The 19,106-nt window shown below is 39.5% G+C and overlaps 1 protein-coding gene across 1 annotated transcript; it reads left to right on the top strand.

The window, feature by feature from the left end:
- Positions 1-459: 459 nt before the first annotated feature.
- Positions 460-18,582, top strand: STARD6 (StAR related lipid transfer domain containing 6). The gene is made up of 6 exons (XM_021710027.1): positions 460-549; positions 944-993; positions 8,598-8,724; positions 11,734-11,851; positions 14,130-14,223; positions 18,079-18,582. The coding sequence occupies exons 1-6, from the start codon at positions 460-462 to the stop codon at positions 18,272-18,274; spliced, it is 675 nt and encodes a 224-aa protein (XP_021565702.1). The 3' UTR covers positions 18,275-18,582.
- The last annotated feature ends 524 nt before the right edge of the window (positions 18,583-19,106 follow it).

Genomic DNA, 19,106 nt, shown 5'->3' with positions numbered 1-19,106 from the left:
TGAGTTCCCAAGAACACATGATCAACAGATGGTGATGCTTTACCCAAAGAGGAAGCACGATGAAGCTGTTGGAAGTAATAATTTATAGGGTGAATATTAATGTGACAGGCCTGGCGGCAGGACATTTACAGGTATTTCATTAAACCCTGACACAAATTCTACAATTTTGCACCGTGAGGAAAATGGAAAAACAAATATTAAGTAGCATGCTTTACACAACTAGTGAGTGTCTGAGACAAGATTTGATTCCAAAGTCTGGCTTTTGCCACTATAGTATGTTCTCTCATTTGAAAAACTAAGGAGGAAGGAGTTCAGGCGCGCATGTCTTCAACATGTAAATTGCTCATTGCTCAATTGACAGGCACTGTAGAAATAGTATTACAGTGTAATATAGCATGTTACAAGTTTGTATAGGATTACATTCTTACCCGTCATTTGTTTTTGAAACTTTGCAGATAGATGGACTATAAGGCAATTGCCCAGCAAGCTGCCCAAGAGGTCTTAAGTTATTATCAAGATACAACAGGCTGGAATGTGGTTAAAACTTCAGTAAGAAAGCAAGTTAAATGTTTCAAAGAGTTTTTTGGGTTTTTTTTAATGAGAAACAATTCGCTGTAAAGACGTTTTCTTAAAAATATATCATCTGTCCCGGGTGCAATGACATGCATCCAACTACTTGGGAGGCCGAGGCAGGAGGATTGCTTGAGCTCAGGACCTCAAGGCTGTAGTGCATATGATTGCGCCTGTGAGGAGCCACGGCACTGCAGCCTGGGCAACATAGCAAAACCCCAACTCTTTAAAAAAATACAAATAAAAAAAATTATATGTATATATATATGTTTTCTTTTGCAAACCACAGAATAGGTATTTTTACTATTTTTTATTTTCCTTTTTTCTGTATCTGACAGCTAACTTATTTGTGGATTTTTATTTCCCCTTTGAGAAAAAAATAACTGTTTCCAGCAAAGCTTCTAGAAAATTCCACGGAAATCTGTGAGTACAATTTCCTATTTACAATCATTGTTTTAATTTCAGTGGTACTGACATCAGTTTAACTGGAATTCATTGCCGCTTCATTAAATACAATAAATTACTTAACAGTGATCAGGAATAGAAACTATTAATTCACTAGTGATGTGATATGAATAAAACAGAGCAATTATGTACCATCTAATCTTATTTTCAAACCTGAAGACAACCAGAAGAATCCTTTCTGATGAATAATTGAGTAAGATATGAGATTTTCACTTTAAGAAATAATTACTAAAAAGCAGATTTATATTTTCTTGCTAAAAGTATAATTTTATGGTCTTTCAGACCCTTCACCTTTCCATTAAGTGAACCACTAAAAGTAAAGTTTATTTCCTCATTTTATTTATCTTGCTGATATATGCACATTTTTCTGTAAGACACTTTTAAGGATGTTTTTGAGGATCTTATTATTTCAAATACAAGGATACTATTCTGCTATTCTTCATAGCACTTATCACATAAGAAATTTATCCGCTTTGTTTTCTTATTTGTTATATAACTCTTTTATTAGAATATAGACTTAGTGAGAATAGGAATTTGCATATGAACCAGATTAGAAATAAAATTGTGAGAAATTGTGCTGACACTTTTTAACTTTATGTTTTAGAGTTGTTCATTTATTGCTCATGATATCACAAAAGTGCCACTAGATCATCAGATGTTTTTGAGGAGACCAAATATGATTCAGTTTCTTGTCCTTTGGCACCCACTCCTTCTTTCAACTACCTCATTTTGTGCTTCTTGCTTTTTTTATCTGACTAAAATTTACCTCTCCTGTATGTCCACCCCATTTTTTACTATCAGACAAAACTGATAAGCTTTCTCCATTCACTTTAACAACTATCAGAAAAATAGCATGAACCTTTGTTATCCGAGTAATTAATGACTCTAATAGTGGCACTTTCAAAAAGAAGATGAGGGAGGAGTGGGTGTGGTCAAGCCCAGGCACACTAGAGGAACAAGCTTTTAGATCGCGTGGCTTTGTGTCCCTGACAAATTAGACTGGTGTAGACCAGCCCTTCGCATCAAGAAAAACCTTGGAAATTATTCATCCATTCTGCAAATGCTTGCTGAGTATTTCTAAGCAAGGCGCTATACACGTGCCTAGAGCCATTCAAAGAGTAGCCTCCCTCGGGCTGTTCAAAAGCTTTTTTGAAACTTTTTATCAGAGATATTTTACTCTTACATGCAAAGCTAAACAAATAGTTGGAACTTTCAGAGTGAAATGTGTATGTACTGTGTGCTAGTTATTTATTGGTGTACAGCAAATTACCCTATAAGTTAGCTACTTAAACATTTGTGAACTCCTGGTTTCTTTGGGTTATGTGTCCAGGATCAGCTTGGCTTGGTGTCTCTGCCTCAAGGAATAGCACAAAAGTTTGTAGTCAAGGTGTCCGTTACCACCTGGCCCCTGCCTACCTTTCCAACTTCACTTTTGACCGTGTCTCATTCTTCCTTGTTACAATAGTTCTAGAATGCACTGAACTTAAACCCACCTCGGAGGCTTCATAGTTGTCTTTCTTTTGCCTGGGAAGCTGCTCCCCCAAATCTTTTGATGACTAAAGCTGTTTGGGGACTCAAGGTTTCAGTTTCGTTGTCTACTGTTCAGAGTAACCTTTCTGACCAAAACTACCAATTACACGAACTCATCTACTGTTTACCACACTATTCTGCTATTCTTCATAGCACTTATCACTGTAGGAAATTTATCCTCTGTGTTTTCTTATTTGTTATATAACTATTTTATTAGAATATAGACTTAGTGAGAATAGGAACTTGTAAGAATCAGACTAGAAATAAATCACTCTTGTTCACTGCAGTATCTCCGGCACCAGAACAGTGTCTGCTTCAAAGACAAGCAATAAATACTTGCTGAATAAATGTATGGACATTAGTTATGTAATAGGACCCTTTGCAGAGAGAGACAGGACACCGAGGCTTCTTTGCCAGGAAGCAGTGTTTATTTGTGCCCGCACTGGCTCAGCGGATTCATATCCAAAGGCTGAGCCCCGTACGCAGCGGGGTATTGCCTTATATACTTTTTGCCAACTTCCCTTTACGTTCTAACCCCTTTGTCTCCCTTGTATGGCAGCACACGTTTTGGTTGGGTATTTCATAGTACAGGAATGTGACAGGGCTACGTGTGCACACTTAGATGTTGACTATGCCTCATCACGTTTTCTTTGTTTTGGGAAGGCCCCTCCCACAGTTATGTTGGCAACCAAATGGAAAATTACATATCTTACAACTGCAATACAAAGAAAATAAACTCAAGATATTTTCTCACACTTGTTATGCCTTTTGCTAATAACTTACCACCCAAAAACAGTCTCTTGCGGCTAGCTTTGAGCATTAGCTGTGTGTATAAGAAAAGGGTCAGTTTGCAACTGGGATTTCTTTCCTTTCTGCCCTTGAAGGTTGAAATACAGATCTACTAGCACACAGTTTTGCCCACACATTTCTCTAAACGTTAGAAGCAGCTGACACTTATTAGTCTCTCCCTGTGTGGCAGGCACTGGGCTACATGTGTCACTTTCCTTTTTCTGCTTACGCCTCGCGTTCCCCGCAACATGGCCCCTGTTGTGATCCCATGTTAGAGACCAGTAAAGCCTGCATGAGTTACTGTCCCCCAAGTCACCTAGCTGGTAAGTGTTCGTGAGACAAAGCTTGGGAGCCAGGTCTTTGCTGTAGAGGCTATACTCAGTGAGTCTTCTCTCTGACTTCCCCAGACTGCCAGAGGTATCGGGGACATAATCAGGGCAAAGCAGCCACAGAAGGATTCTGGCAGAGTGCGCCTTTTCTACCTTATGTGTCTCACTCTTGCTTATCGTGTTACTTTCTCCTCCTCTGCCAGTTATTTCCCTGCTGTTTCTTCATTGCCATTAGTACCCCAGTTACATTTAATCCTCTTTTCTACCCTCTGAGGCAGACAAGCGAGATAGGCTATAAATTTTATAAACTAAAGCATTCATATTTAAATAGGTTAAATTTTTTTTTTTTTTTTACAGTAACAAAAGTAATGAATAAAGTTGCTTTGGCCAATATGAAGTTCTAACAACCCAGTATTCATTCTGGTTCAGTATTGTCCTAAACCTTGAATCCTAAAAATCTTCTTTAATATCAAAATAATTCAGATAGTATTATTATTAAGATAATTTGAAAAGTGTTGTTTAGACTTTGCTTTTCTCCCACTTTATGAAACTTGAGGAAGAAGAGTTGTGCTATTCAGTGATGGATATTGTAGCACTGTTTAAAAATAGAATTTGGGCTAGGCTGGTGGTGCGCCTGTAATCCCAGCATTTAGGGAGTCCAAGGTGGGAGAATTGGTTGAGCCCAGGAGTTCAAGACCTGCCTCAGCTGCACGAAAATCAGAAATTAGCTGGGCATGGTTGTGTGTGTCTGTAGTCACTGCTCTTCTGGAGATTGTGGCAGAAGGGTCACCTGAAACCAGGAGGTCGAGGCTAGCCATGAGTGTGCCACCGCACCCGAGCCTGGGTGACAAAGTGAGACCTCCGTTAAAAAAAAATAGAATGGGGGTTGGTCTATACGAGGTCATTTTACACACTGCTATATTTCACAAATAAAAGAATCAGAACATCATGTCATCAGTAACACCATCAATAACTGGTTTATAATTAATGCTGGGGCTGGGCGGAGTAAGAAATTGGTAAAAACGTATTTATAATGAATAAATTCAAATTGAAAATAAAAAGATTTGGCAAAATAATTACTAAAGACCACATTGTTAATAACATATTTTACTGAATTGTCTTATTTTGGTTCGCAGTTTATAGCAAGCTATTCAGATAAAATATAGGTTCTCTGCCTACTCTAGAGACATTCAAAATTGCTGTGTTTTTTTTTTTTATGCAATAGATTAGATGGGAAATAGATTTAATGTCATTCTCTATTTCAGAAAATGAATTGGTGGAACTAATTAATTTTTAACAACTTTCTGGAGGTATAACTATGTATCCTAAATTTTGTCTATTTTAAATATAAATTCAGTGGTTTTCAGTGTGTATACATATATATGCAAAGATCATCATAATCTGATTTCAGAACATTCTCATCACTGAAACAGAAAGCTGTACTTATTAGCAGTCACTTCTTATTATCCCCATCCCAGTCCCAGGCAACTGGCAATCCACTTTCTGCCTGTAATAGTTGCCTACGCTGGGCATTTCATGCAAACGGGAGCATATGGATGACCACATGTGGTCTTTTGTGATTGGCGTCTTCCATGATGTTTCTGAGGTTCATCCACATTGCAGCAATGTCAGTACTACATTCCCTGTCATTGCAGAATAATGTTCTTACCTGTTCATTAGTTGATGGACATTTGGTTGTTTCCATTTTGGGCTGTTCTAAATAATGCTCTTTTGAAATTTGTGTACATATTTGTGTGTGGACATACGCTTTTATTTGAGTACAAACCTAGGACTGGAAGTGCTGGATCACGTGGTACTTCTGTGTTTAGCATTTTTGAGGAACTACCAGACTGTTCTTAAAGTGGCTGTACCCCTTACATTCTCACCAGCAATGTATGGAGGTTCCAATTTCCCCACATCCTTTGCTGTAGCTTTTAATATCTGGTTTCTTATTATAGCCATTCTAGTGGGTGTATAGTGGTACCTCATTGTGGGTTCGACTTGCATTTCCTTAATGACTGATGTTTTCCTATGCACATTGACTATTCACAGATCTCCCATGGAGAAATGTCTTTTCAAAGCCTTTTTATAAGAAAATGAGCCTTTTGTTGTTGTTGTTGCATTGTAAGAGTTATTCGGTGATCTGTCACAGAAAAAAAGAGCTGAGTACCACATGTTCTCGCTCATAAGTGGACCCTGAACATTTATCATGACACTACATGAAAGGGATTGGCAGTAGTTGGTCACCTCTGCAGGGCAGGGAGGGGGCCACATAGCATCAATAAGGATACCTGATCCCAAACCAGGTGAAATGGGGACCAAAGGGAGGCCCCAACTTCACCTGTATGGTGACCACTTATGCGTCTAACCCTGAATTGTACCCCACATCTTTACACTAAAAAAGAGTTGTTAATATATTGTAAATAGTAGTTTCAGATACATGATTTGCAAAATTTTCTCCCATTCTGTAAGCTGTCTTTTCACCTGCTTGATGCACTTCTTGTGTGTGTGTGATTTTAGTGAAGTTCAGCTTATCAGTCTTCTATCACTTGTGCTGATGGTGTTGAATCTAAGGTCACAAAGATTTATCCCTAAGAGTTTTATTGTTCTGTCTTATACGTTTATGTCTGTTTTGTTATAATTTTGTTTATGGTGTGAGGTAGGCGTTTAGTTCAGTCTTTGCATGTAGATATCCGTTTGTCCCAGCATCATTTGTTGAAAACTCTTCTTCCTCCATTAAATTGTCTGGGCTTCTTTGTCAAAAATCCATTGATCCACCATGTTAGAATTTTCTTCTGCATGCTCATTTATATTCAACTGACCTTTACAAGGAAGGACCCAAAAAACCCAGAATTTATTTATTCAAAATAGTGTATTTATTCTTACGTGTTTAAACTTCAGTCACCTTCAAAGTACTCTCCGTTTGATGCAGACAGTTTTCTCATCGCTCAAACAGTGTTTTGGTGCCCTTAGTGCTTCTGCCATTTTTGGTTTAACCTCTTCCACGCTGGCAAAACGTTTCCTTTTGAGGACATTTTTCATCCAGGCAAACAAACAAACAAACAGAGTTACTCAGGGCATTCCCAATTTCATGCCTTTTCGCTCTAATCCTTGTTGTTTCCTTCCTTCTGCTTGCTTTGGGTTTAGGTGGCTTTGGCTTTTTTTCACACAAAGTGGGTGATTGATTTAAGAACTTTTTTAAAAATGTAGGCACTTAACAACTATAAATTTTCCTCCAAGTGCTGCTTTTGCACGTTCCATAAGTTTTGACATGTTGTGTTTGTGTTTTTGTTTATCTCAAATTATTCTCTAATGTCCCCTTGACTTAATTTTTCTTCTTTGACTTATTAGTTATTCAGGAGTATATTGTTTAGTTTCCACGTATTTGTGAATTTTCCAAATTTATTTCTGTTGTTTATTTCTAATGTAATTCCATTGTGACTGAGAAGTTCCATTTCCAGAGACTCTGTTGTTTTAAGAAACCATTTTCACCTAAATTGGTTCTATCACCGTGGAGATGGTTTACTAAATTCATCACTCAGCTACTCTGGAAGTCCCACCCCCCAACTCATTAATATTCCATAGAAAAATGCTGAAAATGAGATCGCTAAAAGCCCATCAGTATCTTATATTGGAAGTGCTTCCCCAGGTTTACAGTTTTTAGGATGCAAAAGTAGACGTTTTCACTATTTGTCTCCTCCTCACCCTCCTAGTTGCTATTCCAGCAGTACTCCTTCACAAAAACAAAAAGGGTACAGAGTGATTTAGAGACAGTTACAATTAGTGTATTGATACAAATCCATGTTTACTAAATGGTTTTCACTAGAGCTTGAAAGCTTCATTAAATGTATAGTTAGTAGAAAGTGTAACTTCATTTTTACTGGTCTGTTAGTTTTTCCAGATACCAGCTAAGGATTGTCAGCAACTATAAGAGACAAGAGAGAGTCAAGTACTGCTCATTTGACCTGAGAATACATTACTTATAGTGAGCACAAGCTTTATTTTACATCTTAGTAAAATATCTAAAACGGACATTTTAATGATTAATAGATATAAAATATATATGACAAAATTGATACATCCAAAGAGCTTCACACACTGTAGATACAGAATTACTCATTGGGTGATGAACTTAAGTACTTAAGACATAGAGTTGATTTACATTTCCAAAGATACATGATATTTACATTTTTTTAAAAAGCCAATAAGTTATTGATATATCTCTAACTAGTGAATTAAGATGAAGCACTTTTTAAGTAGAAGCCTCCCCTTTTCCTAAGATAGAACTTTAATTATCTTTTATGACCTTTCAGAAAGAAAAATAACTTCTATTTTGCAGGCATATAAAAACTGTAACTCATACTTTTCCTACCTTTACAAAGTGACTGGAAAATAAAGGATTAGCCATTGAGTGGACAGTCTAAACCAGAGGTTAGCAAAGTTTAGAAACAGGGACAGAGAGTAAATTCTCCAAGCTTTGCAACTCATATGGTCTTTGTTATAACTACTCAACTCTGCCACCATAGCACAAAAGCACTCATAGACAGCCAATAAATGAGTATGGCTGAGTTTCAACAAAACATTACAGTTTACCCATGAACAATGTGAGGGCTAGGGATGCCAACACCCCACATGGTCAAAAATGTGCTAAAAACTCTTGACTCCCCCGAAACTTAATTACTAATAGTCTACTTGGAGAAAAGTGAATTTTGGATAGTGTGTATTTTTTATTGCAAAGGATATTTAAATAAACTTTGCTACATCCAGTTGAATATTAATGTGTTGGATTGCTGATATTCCTTCCAGTTTTCTTCACCATTATTTGTTAAATCAACCTGCCTTTATACTCTGACAGCATTATACTTTCGGCTTAGACTAAACTTGAGTTTTGAATTTTTTTTTTGTTAACTACAGATATCGTGCTGAAGGGGTAATTCCAGAATCAACAGCTAAACTATCTGATTTCCTCTTCCAAACTGAAAACAGAGTTACATGGGATAAATCACTGAAGGTGTACCATGAGGTACACAAGATTGATTCGGTAATTTATTGTTTAATACTGGACTTTCAGTGCATTAATATATTTTTAGTTTTATATCTTAGTAAGTTGAGTTTATTAAAACTATATTATATAGACACTTAGAATTTTATTGATTCATAATGAGTGGAAATCTTTATAAAAGCCTTAAAATTCCCTCTATTTGTCAAGCGCTTAATTCCAATTAGCCTTATTCTCTCTGTGACTGCATACTGCATTGTGAATCTGGTAAGCCCTCCTGTGGTGTGTGCCTTTTGTTACGAGGAAACTGAACTCCAGGACTTACTTCCATTTCGTGGAAAACAAAGATGAAGTATGCCTTGTTGATGGGAAGTCTGGACTTTCCTTCCTCACATCCCATTAGAAGAAACAATACAAACACATGCCATAGGGGCCTAAGAACAACCGGTATGTCATGTTTCAGAGTAACGATGTAGTATGAAGTCAGGGAATCACGTCATGTAGAAAGCTGCAGTTTAGGAACACTGTCAAATGCATTATCTCCGAGAATAGACAGGAAGAGGGAGAGTGAAAACAGAGAAAATATAGGAAATCGGAGTGGAAAGTTAAAGACAGGTGAGAGCCGGGCTCGGTGGCTCAGCCTGTCATCCCACGCCTGTGGGAGGCTGAGGTGAGCGGATGGCCTGAGCCCGCGGGTCGAGACCCGCCTGGGCAGCGAGACCTCATCTCTACAACAAATCACAAAATCAGCCGGGCGTGGTAGAGCACGCCTGTAGTTCCGGCTGCTCGGAAGGCGGAGGCGGAAGGATGGCCGGAGCCGGCGGGGCGAGGCTGCGGGGGCCGGGAGGGAGCAGCCACTGCGCTCCAGCCTGGGGGCCGAGTGAGACTCCGACTCAAAAAAGAAAAAAAAGACAGGTGAGAGAAGGGGAGGGGGGACGTGAGAGGCCGCAGAGTTTAGAAAGAGAAAGGTCGTGTGAGGTACGGGCGACGTGCCGCTGAGGAGGAGAAAAGAAGGACCGGGCGTCAGGCCGGCACTCCGGGAGGCCGAGGGGGCTGGTGGCCCGAGCGCCAGAGTTTGAGGCCAGCCGGGCAGCCGAGCGAACCCTCGTCTCTACCGAAATAAGAGAAAATAAGGAGACGTTAGGAATGAATGGGTGGAAAGAGACAGGAAGAATCGCGTGGTCGAGAGGTCGGAGCCCGGGAACAGAAGGGGGCGAGGGATTCCGAACGTGGAGCCCCGCGCCACCGGCCGCTCCTTCCTTGGGCCCACCTCAAGATAACCAGGGGGAGCGTGTGGGTGAGGAGTCTCCCTCTTCGCGCCATGTGCTGAAATTGTTCCCTCTTGTGAGTCTCTGTGGGGGAGGCCGGACTTCGTTCCCGCCTCTCCGCAGACAACTGTTTGTGTTCTGTCGACCAACTGGTTTGTTGCACATTTGAAAGCCTGTTGGGAACTACACACTGTTGCAGGCACAGGGATGCTAAGAGAACAAAATAGAAAATGACCTTGTGTTCACAGAGCCCATATTCTAGTCAAAGGAGACATCATAGACAAGTAAACAATTTTTAAAGTTATCGGATAATGATAAGTATTATAAAGGCTAGGATTGGTCAGAGTAAGCATTATGACGGGTAATCGTGTAAACAGTGATGGGGGAGATCATTTATAGCGAGCTAATCAGGATCAGGAGAGGCCTCTCTGAGGCAGACATTTGATCCGAAGTCTGAGCAACAAAATGGAGGTGAGGGCGACAGGTGCACAGGTGTGGGGGAGAGTAGCAGGAGGGCACGGAAATGCCGACCTTCTTGGGAGCTGAGCATTCATTGTGGGGAACATTGGCCATCCCAAGTGATAGTCCCCAAAGCATACTGTCCCATTCGTCATTGCATGGTGCTAATCACACGCTCCATTTGCACTCCAGATACTTCCGCTGTTGCTGCAGGCAGGATGTTGTAACGGAAAGAACCCTGGACATGGCATCAAACGGCTTGAAAAAGCAGAGAGATTAGGCGACTTGCCCGATGTCACCATAACCAAAATGTGGTAGAGCCGGGCTTTGTGCCACAATTTGGTCTCCTGATTCCGAATTCCATGCCCTTTCCAGGACACCAAGTGTCTCTGAATAGCATTATACCGTGAGGGTCACTTGGCCTTCCTGCTGCCATTTACAGTGTTCACCTCCAGGGGTGTGTTTTAATTGCCTCCGGTCGCCCTCGCTGGTTAGGGAGGGCTTCCCACTCCGGGCTGTGGGGACGGCCAAGCACGTGACCCCGTTACTGGGCAAATCAGATAGAAGTGCATTCGTCTTTCGCCGGAGGAAACACAGGGCCACACGGGGCTACCTGGGAACAGAGTGGATAATCAGGGGCCGCGAACGGCAGATCCTGCAGTACTGACTGGGCGGGGCGAGCCCCAGTTCCTGCAGAGGACGTGACTGACGTGTGTGAGTGATTCCGTGAGCCCGCAGGAGCCACAACTCACTCACCTGGGACAAGTTGTAACTGTGCTGGACTTGTTGACACGGAGGGTTCTTTGGCTCGGGGACCTTCTCTGCAGGGACCGAGTGGGAAGAGGAATTTGCAGTTAGCCCGTTCGAGGCCCTCCTTGTTTCACCAGATATCAAGGCAGCACATAATATTGGTCTTTAATTTTAAGTCTTACACCACAGGGTGCCAAATCAGTGTGTTTTTCAGAACGTGTGGCCTAGGCTATGTGGAGTAGTAGAAATAGTACTTACGGGGATCAGGAAACCTGGGTTCTAGCTCTGTACGTCTCTCTAGCTGCTCATGTGGTTTGCTAGGCACCCATTTCTCCATCGAGAAACGGAAAGAGTAGATAATCTCAAGATTCCTTCCTAAATTGTCTGCACTCATAGCTCAAATGCTCCTTTAACACTCAGACTGCAAGCTGGTTTGGTGGTAAGATCCTAAAACTTCAAAGTCCTGTTTTGGCTAAATGGAGGCCAGTCTTGTGCAATTAAATTGGGGGGGGGGACAACATCAAGGATAGATATTAAAAAATAGTTGAGATCTTTATGATTTGATTTGTTGCAGGACACATTCTTATGTCATACCATTACGACGAGTTTTGCCATGGGCTCCATTTCCCCCCGAGACTTTGTTGACTTAGTATACATCAAGCACTACGAAGGGAATATGAACATTATCAGCTGTAAGTTGAAACACTGTGACCACATTTTGGGATTACTGAGTCATTAATACATTTTTCTCCCTTACTTATAGTTTGGAAGGAATTATATTTTCAATTATTTACTTTTAAAAACTTTACTCAATGGAACTAACAAGCATGTATCATGTTGACATGCCTGATACCCTGCCCACTCCGAAAGTGCTGTTTACATAATAGTCCCTGACTGTGACCTCTCTTGGGCTTTTGCAGCATATGCCCTGCTACACTGAGTACAGATAATTGTAGTCAGATGGAGTCATAGCACTCACCCAAACCCAGTTATCTCTTTCTTCAGCATACCATGAAGGTTGATGTTTGTAACGTTCATATATGTTTAGTTGCCACTTTATGTTTTGGAGTTGGAATCTCACTCTGTCACCCAGGCAGGAGTGCAGCAGCACGCTCACGGCCACCACAGTCTCGACCTGCTGGGCCCAGGTGATCCCTCCGCCTCAGCCTTCCAAGTAGCTGGAACTACAGGTGTGCACCATCACATCCGGCTAATTTTTTGATTAGGTCTTGCCAAGTTGCTTAGGCTAGTCTTGAACCCCTGGGCTCAGGCAGTCCTCTCACTTCCACCTCCCAGAGTGCTGGGATTACATTTTTTAAATGAAGGTACATAAAATGTTTTCACTTCTCACAAAATACTGTCTGTCTGAACGATAGGTCTGCTATTTTAAACAGACCATTTCTGTCTCATTATTAGTAATTAGAGAAGCTGAAAAATCACAACTAGAGGTAACCCGTCATGTGGCACACAAATCATGACTGAAGTTGCTTTCAGAAATTTCCACTGAAAGAATTTTTGGTGAATACTCATAATTTTCTTAATGTTTTATTTTTTAAAGCCTGCTCTGCACCTTGCTTTGAGCTAAATATTTTGCATGCATCATCTCACTGATTAAACTGAAGTTCACAGAAGTTAGGCAGTGAAGAAATGAAGCAACATACCTAGCAAGCAGCTGGACCAGATTTAAAACTCAGGTCTTAGCCAGGCTCGGTGGCTCAGCTTGTAATCCCATGCCTTTGGGAGGCTGAGGTGAGTGAATTGCCTGAGCTCGCGGGTTCAAGACCCGCCTGGTCAACTTGGTGAGACCTCATCTCTACAATAAATAAAAAAAAAAAAAAATTAGCCGGGCGTGGTAGTGCGTGCCTGTAGTTTCAGCTACTTGGAAGGCTGAGGCGGAGGAATTGCCGGGGCCCAGCAGGTGAGGCTGCGGTGGCCGGGAGTGGCCACCGCACTCCAGTCTGGGCAACAGAGTGAGACTCCAACTCAAAAAACAAACAAACAAAAAAACTCAGGTCTTCCTGATTTTCTAAAAAGTCTGTCACTAAAAAGAGTTTTAAATGCCCTGTCTACTACCACACCACAAAAGACTCATACCTATTTGTAGACTACAACTGATTTTTTTTAAAGGAAGACAAGCATAATCTCCTTATTTCAAAGAGAGAAAAAATATTTTAATATCACTTCTGGACTACCATTCTGCCAGCATATTAGGATCTGCTAAGATAATGACAAGTCATAAAAGTGGAAAATTCATTCAACCACATTAGTCTCTAAGTGTTTCACATTGTATTTCCCACAGAATTCACTGCCTATGCTAAAATCATATAGGAAAATTCATCTTCTCTGACAAGAGCAGGATTCAGTTGCACAGAATAAACAAATATATTTTCAAAAATACTTTTAGAAAGAGTATATATAATCATCATAAATAATAATCAAATCACCTCTCTGCAGGCACATACAATACAGATAGTAGGCTGTGTAATTCCTAGAATACTCTATTGATTTTTTAAATTATAGTTTAGAGTTAGCTACAGAGAATTAGTAGAAGGGGCATTTTAAACTGTTTTTCGTGACAGACTATCTAACCACTTCAAATATTTTATTTTAAAAAAATATATTAACAAAAAATTCTATGAACCCACAACCCTAATAGTATAGTTTTTTTCTTTGAGGGCTTTTGCTCAAAATGTCATACAGTAGCTAAATGATATTTAACAGTTCTTCTTGTATACAAAAGGTAACGGCATCTTTAGAAATACTAGCAGGAAAATTTGCGAGGACAATATGCTCATACTGGTATTTTCTCAATTTTGGCTTATATGCACATTCATGTGGGGAAACATACATTCACATGTATGAAACTAATATTAATGCTGATAACTGACTTAAGTGCTACATTTAAAAATATGCTACTGGAAACAGTCTTTCATCTTTGAAGAATAATTTTCATTTTACTTTATCACTTAGCTGTAAGTGTGGATTTCCCAGAGTATCCTCCATCTTCAAATTATATCCGTGGTTATAACCATCCTTCTGGTTTTGTATGTTCACCTCTGAAAGAGTAAGTATTATTTGCACTTATTTATTTTAACAGTTCTTTTAGTTCAACTTGTGAGTTAGTTCAAGATTCCTGGCTCATCAGTACAAATATATACCAGAATATCCTGTTGGGGAAAAAAAACCCCTAAGTGTGAATTTTACTTACTTTTTTCTAAATGTGATTTTTAAAATAACTTTTTATAATTGTTTTCATCTTTAATCAGAATGGATATTTCCCTATAAAGTATGCCACGCAGTTTCTGAGCATAGTCAAACACATACAAACATCTCTCCACAGTTAAACTTCCCTGATGTTTTCTACTCCTCCATTAGAGTCACTTCTATAAACTATTAAGGAGGTTTTGTGAATTAAAAATAATTTTTTCTAGAATTATAGCACACATAAGCAATGGATGCTTTACCTTGGATGAAGTCTTGCCAACAGACTACCTGCTAAGAGCAAGCTACAGAGTGAGATCCAGTGGGTACATTCAAATCAGAGAAAAGTTAGAAAAACCAGATGCATCATAAAGTAACTAAATGATGGGGATAAAATGGCAACATAAAATATACATACACTGTAAAAGCATGTACTCTGATTCACTGTATATTTTTCACAAGTTCCTTAAGTTTTAATTTTTGCTAACTGTTTTTATTAAGTAAACTATATTGGCACATGAAAACAGATGTAAAGCTTTATATTGGGCAGATATAAACCACTCAGCACAAGAAAAAAATATTTATGTGAAGGAAGCCCAAATAATATTAAATTTTAGACCTGTATTCCTTAGTGTTTACTGAATTCGAGTACTAAAAAGCTCCACAATTATTCACATTAATGGACAGAAAAATTGATGTAGATAATAATAACAATGTGTAGTGTTGCTACTCATTTGTCAGTTTTGAATCTATGGCCAAGACTGTGTACTCCATAACAGGAGAGAACAAAAATAAAGGATTATTTCTCCAGATCAGCAAGGCAAATCAACTGCTGGCAGGGGCTCCAGATGAGAAATTACACACCTTGAAGTGTGCTTCACAGGCCAAGTCCCCTTCGCGTGCCTTGCCAGCTGTAAAAGTTCTCCCCACTAAATATTGGAAAGGCTCTCTTACGTGTAAAGGCATAGTACATGCAAGTAGAAACTTAAGACTGTACAAACTGCTAGTAAGGGGGGAGAGTACTTCTCCCTTTGTTCTCAGGGGACACATCTCATGTTCAGGGAGGCCTGGAACCACAGATGGTACCAACTCTACATATACTATATTTTTTCAGTCTTGTGCCTGAGAGGGCCGCGTGACTGACAGATGGGTTGCATAAGGATGGGCAGCAAAAGGGATGAGTCGCATCCTTCAGTGGAACAGAGCAGGCCAGTGCGAGATTCTGTCGTGCTGCCCAGAACAACACGCCATGCAAAACCTGTACATTTTTCATTTCTGGAATTTTCCATTTAGTATTTTCATACCAAAGACTGATCTCAGACAAATGAAACTGCACAAAGTAAAATAATTCTCAATCCAGCCATTTGGGATGCTGTAGAAGTAGTCTAAACTCTGCATAGGGAAGAGTATAAGAAAATAAATACGGTATTGGTTGGAGCGATGGTCTTCATAACTTCTTAAATATTTTTTTAATATTGTATTCCCCTTTGCACATTTTAAAGTTGACATTAAAGTTTTCCATAGAATTAAACTGATGAAAAGGGTACAATTTCCAGCATATACTAAATAGTGACAGTATTTTAAAATGGCAATGTCATCCTTATAAAATGTAACCAATAGATTCTAAATACTGTAACAACTTGGAATGCACCTTATATACTATCCATTTCAGAAAACACATAACTTGTAACAATCAGAAAATTTACATCATTCCTTTCCTTCTTGAACTCACATTTTTATTTTTCCCCCTCACATAATTTTGGTTTAACAGAATATATTTTATGCTTTGAATTCCTTCGTAATCACCCTATCATAATTCTCTACAAAAATAATATGTATTTAAGCTTTAAAATTGGCTTTATTTCCTTTGACCATGGTCTTTAAGCATTAACAAATATATATGCCTTCTGGATTAGCTTGTTATCATTACACACTGATCAAAATAAAACATATTACAAGATGTATTACATAATTATTAGACATAATGCAGACTTATTGGAAACACAGCTTTCACTTATTAGCAAAACTGAAATAGCACTTGCCATGTGTCAGGCATTGCTATAAACAGTCTGCATATGTTGCCTCGGGTGGTCCTCAGAGTCATTCCCTGGAGGGGTGGTATCACTCTGCCCAAAGGCAGAAAAGAAAGCGGAAGCCTGAAGAGAGCAAGGATCTTTCTCAGGGCTACAAACAGGTAACGGCAAAGCTCAATTTCAGACCAAGGCAGACTATGACCCGAGTCCATGCTTCTAACCATCTTACTTCATCTGACTGTGGACAGATAGGACTAATAAGATGAAACAGCATTCAATAACAGATCTACTCCTGCTTTTTATCGTATAAGAACTGAGAAAATGTATCCACTTAATAAGTGGGCTAAAATGGAAGGAGTCCAATTCCAGCACTGTCATTCAATGCCTTGAAATCTTTCTGAATTGTAGACCATAATCACGTAGTGTCCTATAATCAGAAAGAATTTGTAATGACCTGTCAACTGATAACTCAGTTAGATCCTTCAGTTTTACTGAAAGAAAAGTATTGACAGGACTTGGAAAAGGATTTTTTTATCCAGTCATTAGTCGTTCACTTTCTCAACTCACTTCTAAGAGATCAAATTTTCTCTTTAGCTTCTAAGATTTTTATATGCCAGCGTAAACCACCACAGTACTATTCAGTACTATTTCGTGTGGATGACAGTTATACCTTTGTTGTGGGAAGTAAGAGAAGGGTGATTGTGGACAGACTGATGGAAAAGAAAAATTCCATGTCTTCATCAGAGACATATTTTCAGATCAAAGAAAAAATGCATATGGAAGTTAGAGGTTTGAAAAGTTATTCCCTTGAAAGTATTCATCTTCTTATACCTGTTTGAAGATCACTGGGTTGGAATAAAAAATACTAGTCTTCTTAGATGGCAATTTGGAAATAATATGTCAAAATGTTAAATGCACAAACCTTTGACCTAGACATTCTAAGTAGTTATAAAAATAAAATTGATATATTACAAAGATGTTTGATTGCAGCTGTATTTATAGTAGCAAAAAGTGAGAACCAGCCTAAATGACAGCAAATAAAAGGATTATTAAATAGAGTTTGAAACACTGTATGTGGCCATGGAAACCAGTCAAGCAGATCTGCATGTTTAGACACGGAAGGAAGTGTTTGACTCCCCTGAAGAGGAAAATAAACCTAGTTGCAAAAGAAAAAGTACATTTCATTAAAAACAACTGTATCTGTGTATATGAGGGGTGCATATTTATGTACATACGTATGGATGCTATCTTTGTGTATGCTATCTTCATGTACCTGAAAAGATAAAGTTAAGACTATAAACAGAGATTATCTCTGAGAAATAGAATAAAGGGAATAATGGAGGGATAACCCTCTTTAATTATGAAAAATATGTATTGCTTACTTTTCATAAGGTAACTTTTATAGTTTTTAAAGTCAGTAAAATGACAAAAAGAAAAAAATGCCTAAAACCAAAGATCTCAAGATAGAGTCTAAGTACTTAATATTTTTATGCAAAAATTGTATAAGGTTCTGCAAATTCCTGTCTTCTTTTTTTCTTTCCTTCCTTTGGTAACTCCCTTATCATAAGCACTTTGGAGGGAATCCGTAGTGAACAGGACAAGAATCCCTCTCTCCACAGCCTTGTAAGTTTAATGGGTAAATCTAAAAATTCACTACCTACTCTCAACTCTTCCTTCGCTTACAGAAACCCAGCACATTCCAAATTAGTGATGTTTGTCCAGACAGAAATGAGAGGGAAATTGTCTCTGTCAATAATTGAAAAAACCATGCCTTCCAACTTAGTAAGCTTCATCCTCAATGCAAAAGATGGGATAAAGGCACACAAAACTCCATCGGGACACAGATCTCACCATCGTTACTCATTGCTCCAAAAGAAATGAGGCCATTCTGCTATGAGAGCATGTGTTGTAGTTTTGCAGTTTACTTCTGAGTCGACATGCGTAAGTACTGTTAAACGATTCTAGCCAGTATTCTTGTGCAAAATTACTGGAGACAGTTGTGAAAATAAGAACTCGCAATTGTACAAGAAAACACCATCAAATACAGTTTCTAATCTCATGAAAGAATGGAGTGAAATAATGAGTGTTTTAATACACTTTTACCTTTTGCTTTTGTCTCTGGAAAATGTAAGAATGTAAGAATCAATAAGAAAGCAAAAACAGAGGTCAGCATTAAAGATTGAAATACATTTTAAATTGTTTTTCCTTCAGTTACTGCTTGAGGGTTGTAGGAAACGTGAACATAAAAATCTTAACCCCACTAGAATGTGTTTTCAGTGGCATTTGAAATGTAAAATTGAGGCCAGATTTAGCGGCTCACGCTTGTAATCCCAGCACTTGGGGGGGCTCAGGTAGGAGGATCGCCTGAGGCCAGGAGTTCAAGACCAGCCTGGGCAACACAGGGAGCCCTCCATCCCCCCCAAAATTAGCCCGGCACAGTGGAGCACGTCCGTCGTCCCAGCTGCTTGGGAGGCTCGAGTGGGACGATCACTCGAGCCCAAGAGTTTGCGGCTGCAGCGAGCTGTGACAGCCTGGCTGCACTCCGGCCTAGGCAACAGCGAGACCCCGTTTCGCAGTAAAACGGAAGCGAGCCATGAATCGGTGTCTGGGGTGGACGTCGTGCAGTGGCCCGCTCCTCCCAGGCCCCTGCTTCTGGCCACGCGAAGGCCCTGCACGTGGCACCGCCACCCGGCCTGGGGAAAGGCAAGCGTGG

Source organism: Carlito syrichta, unplaced genomic scaffold, assembly GCF_000164805.1.
Source record: "Carlito syrichta isolate Samal-C Ts95f unplaced genomic scaffold, Tarsius_syrichta-2.0.1 Scaffold287939, whole genome shotgun sequence".
Lineage (NCBI taxonomy): Eukaryota > Metazoa > Chordata > Mammalia > Primates > Tarsiidae > Carlito > Carlito syrichta.
This window is presented reverse-complemented; position numbering and strand designations above follow the sequence as displayed.

Excerpts from the sequence above, each read along its gene's own strand:
- STARD6 (XM_021710027.1), top strand. The coding sequence starts at position 460 with ATGGACTATAAGGCAATTGCCCAGCAAGCTGCCCAAGAGGTCTTAAGT. Across the intron at positions 994-8,597 it reads AGAAAATTCCACGGAAATCT|ATATCGTGCTGAAGGGGTAA; the intron begins GTGAGTACAATT and ends TGTTAACTACAG. Across the intron at positions 14,224-18,078 it reads GTATGTTCACCTCTGAAAGA|AAACCCAGCACATTCCAAAT; the intron begins GTAAGTATTATT and ends CTTCGCTTACAG.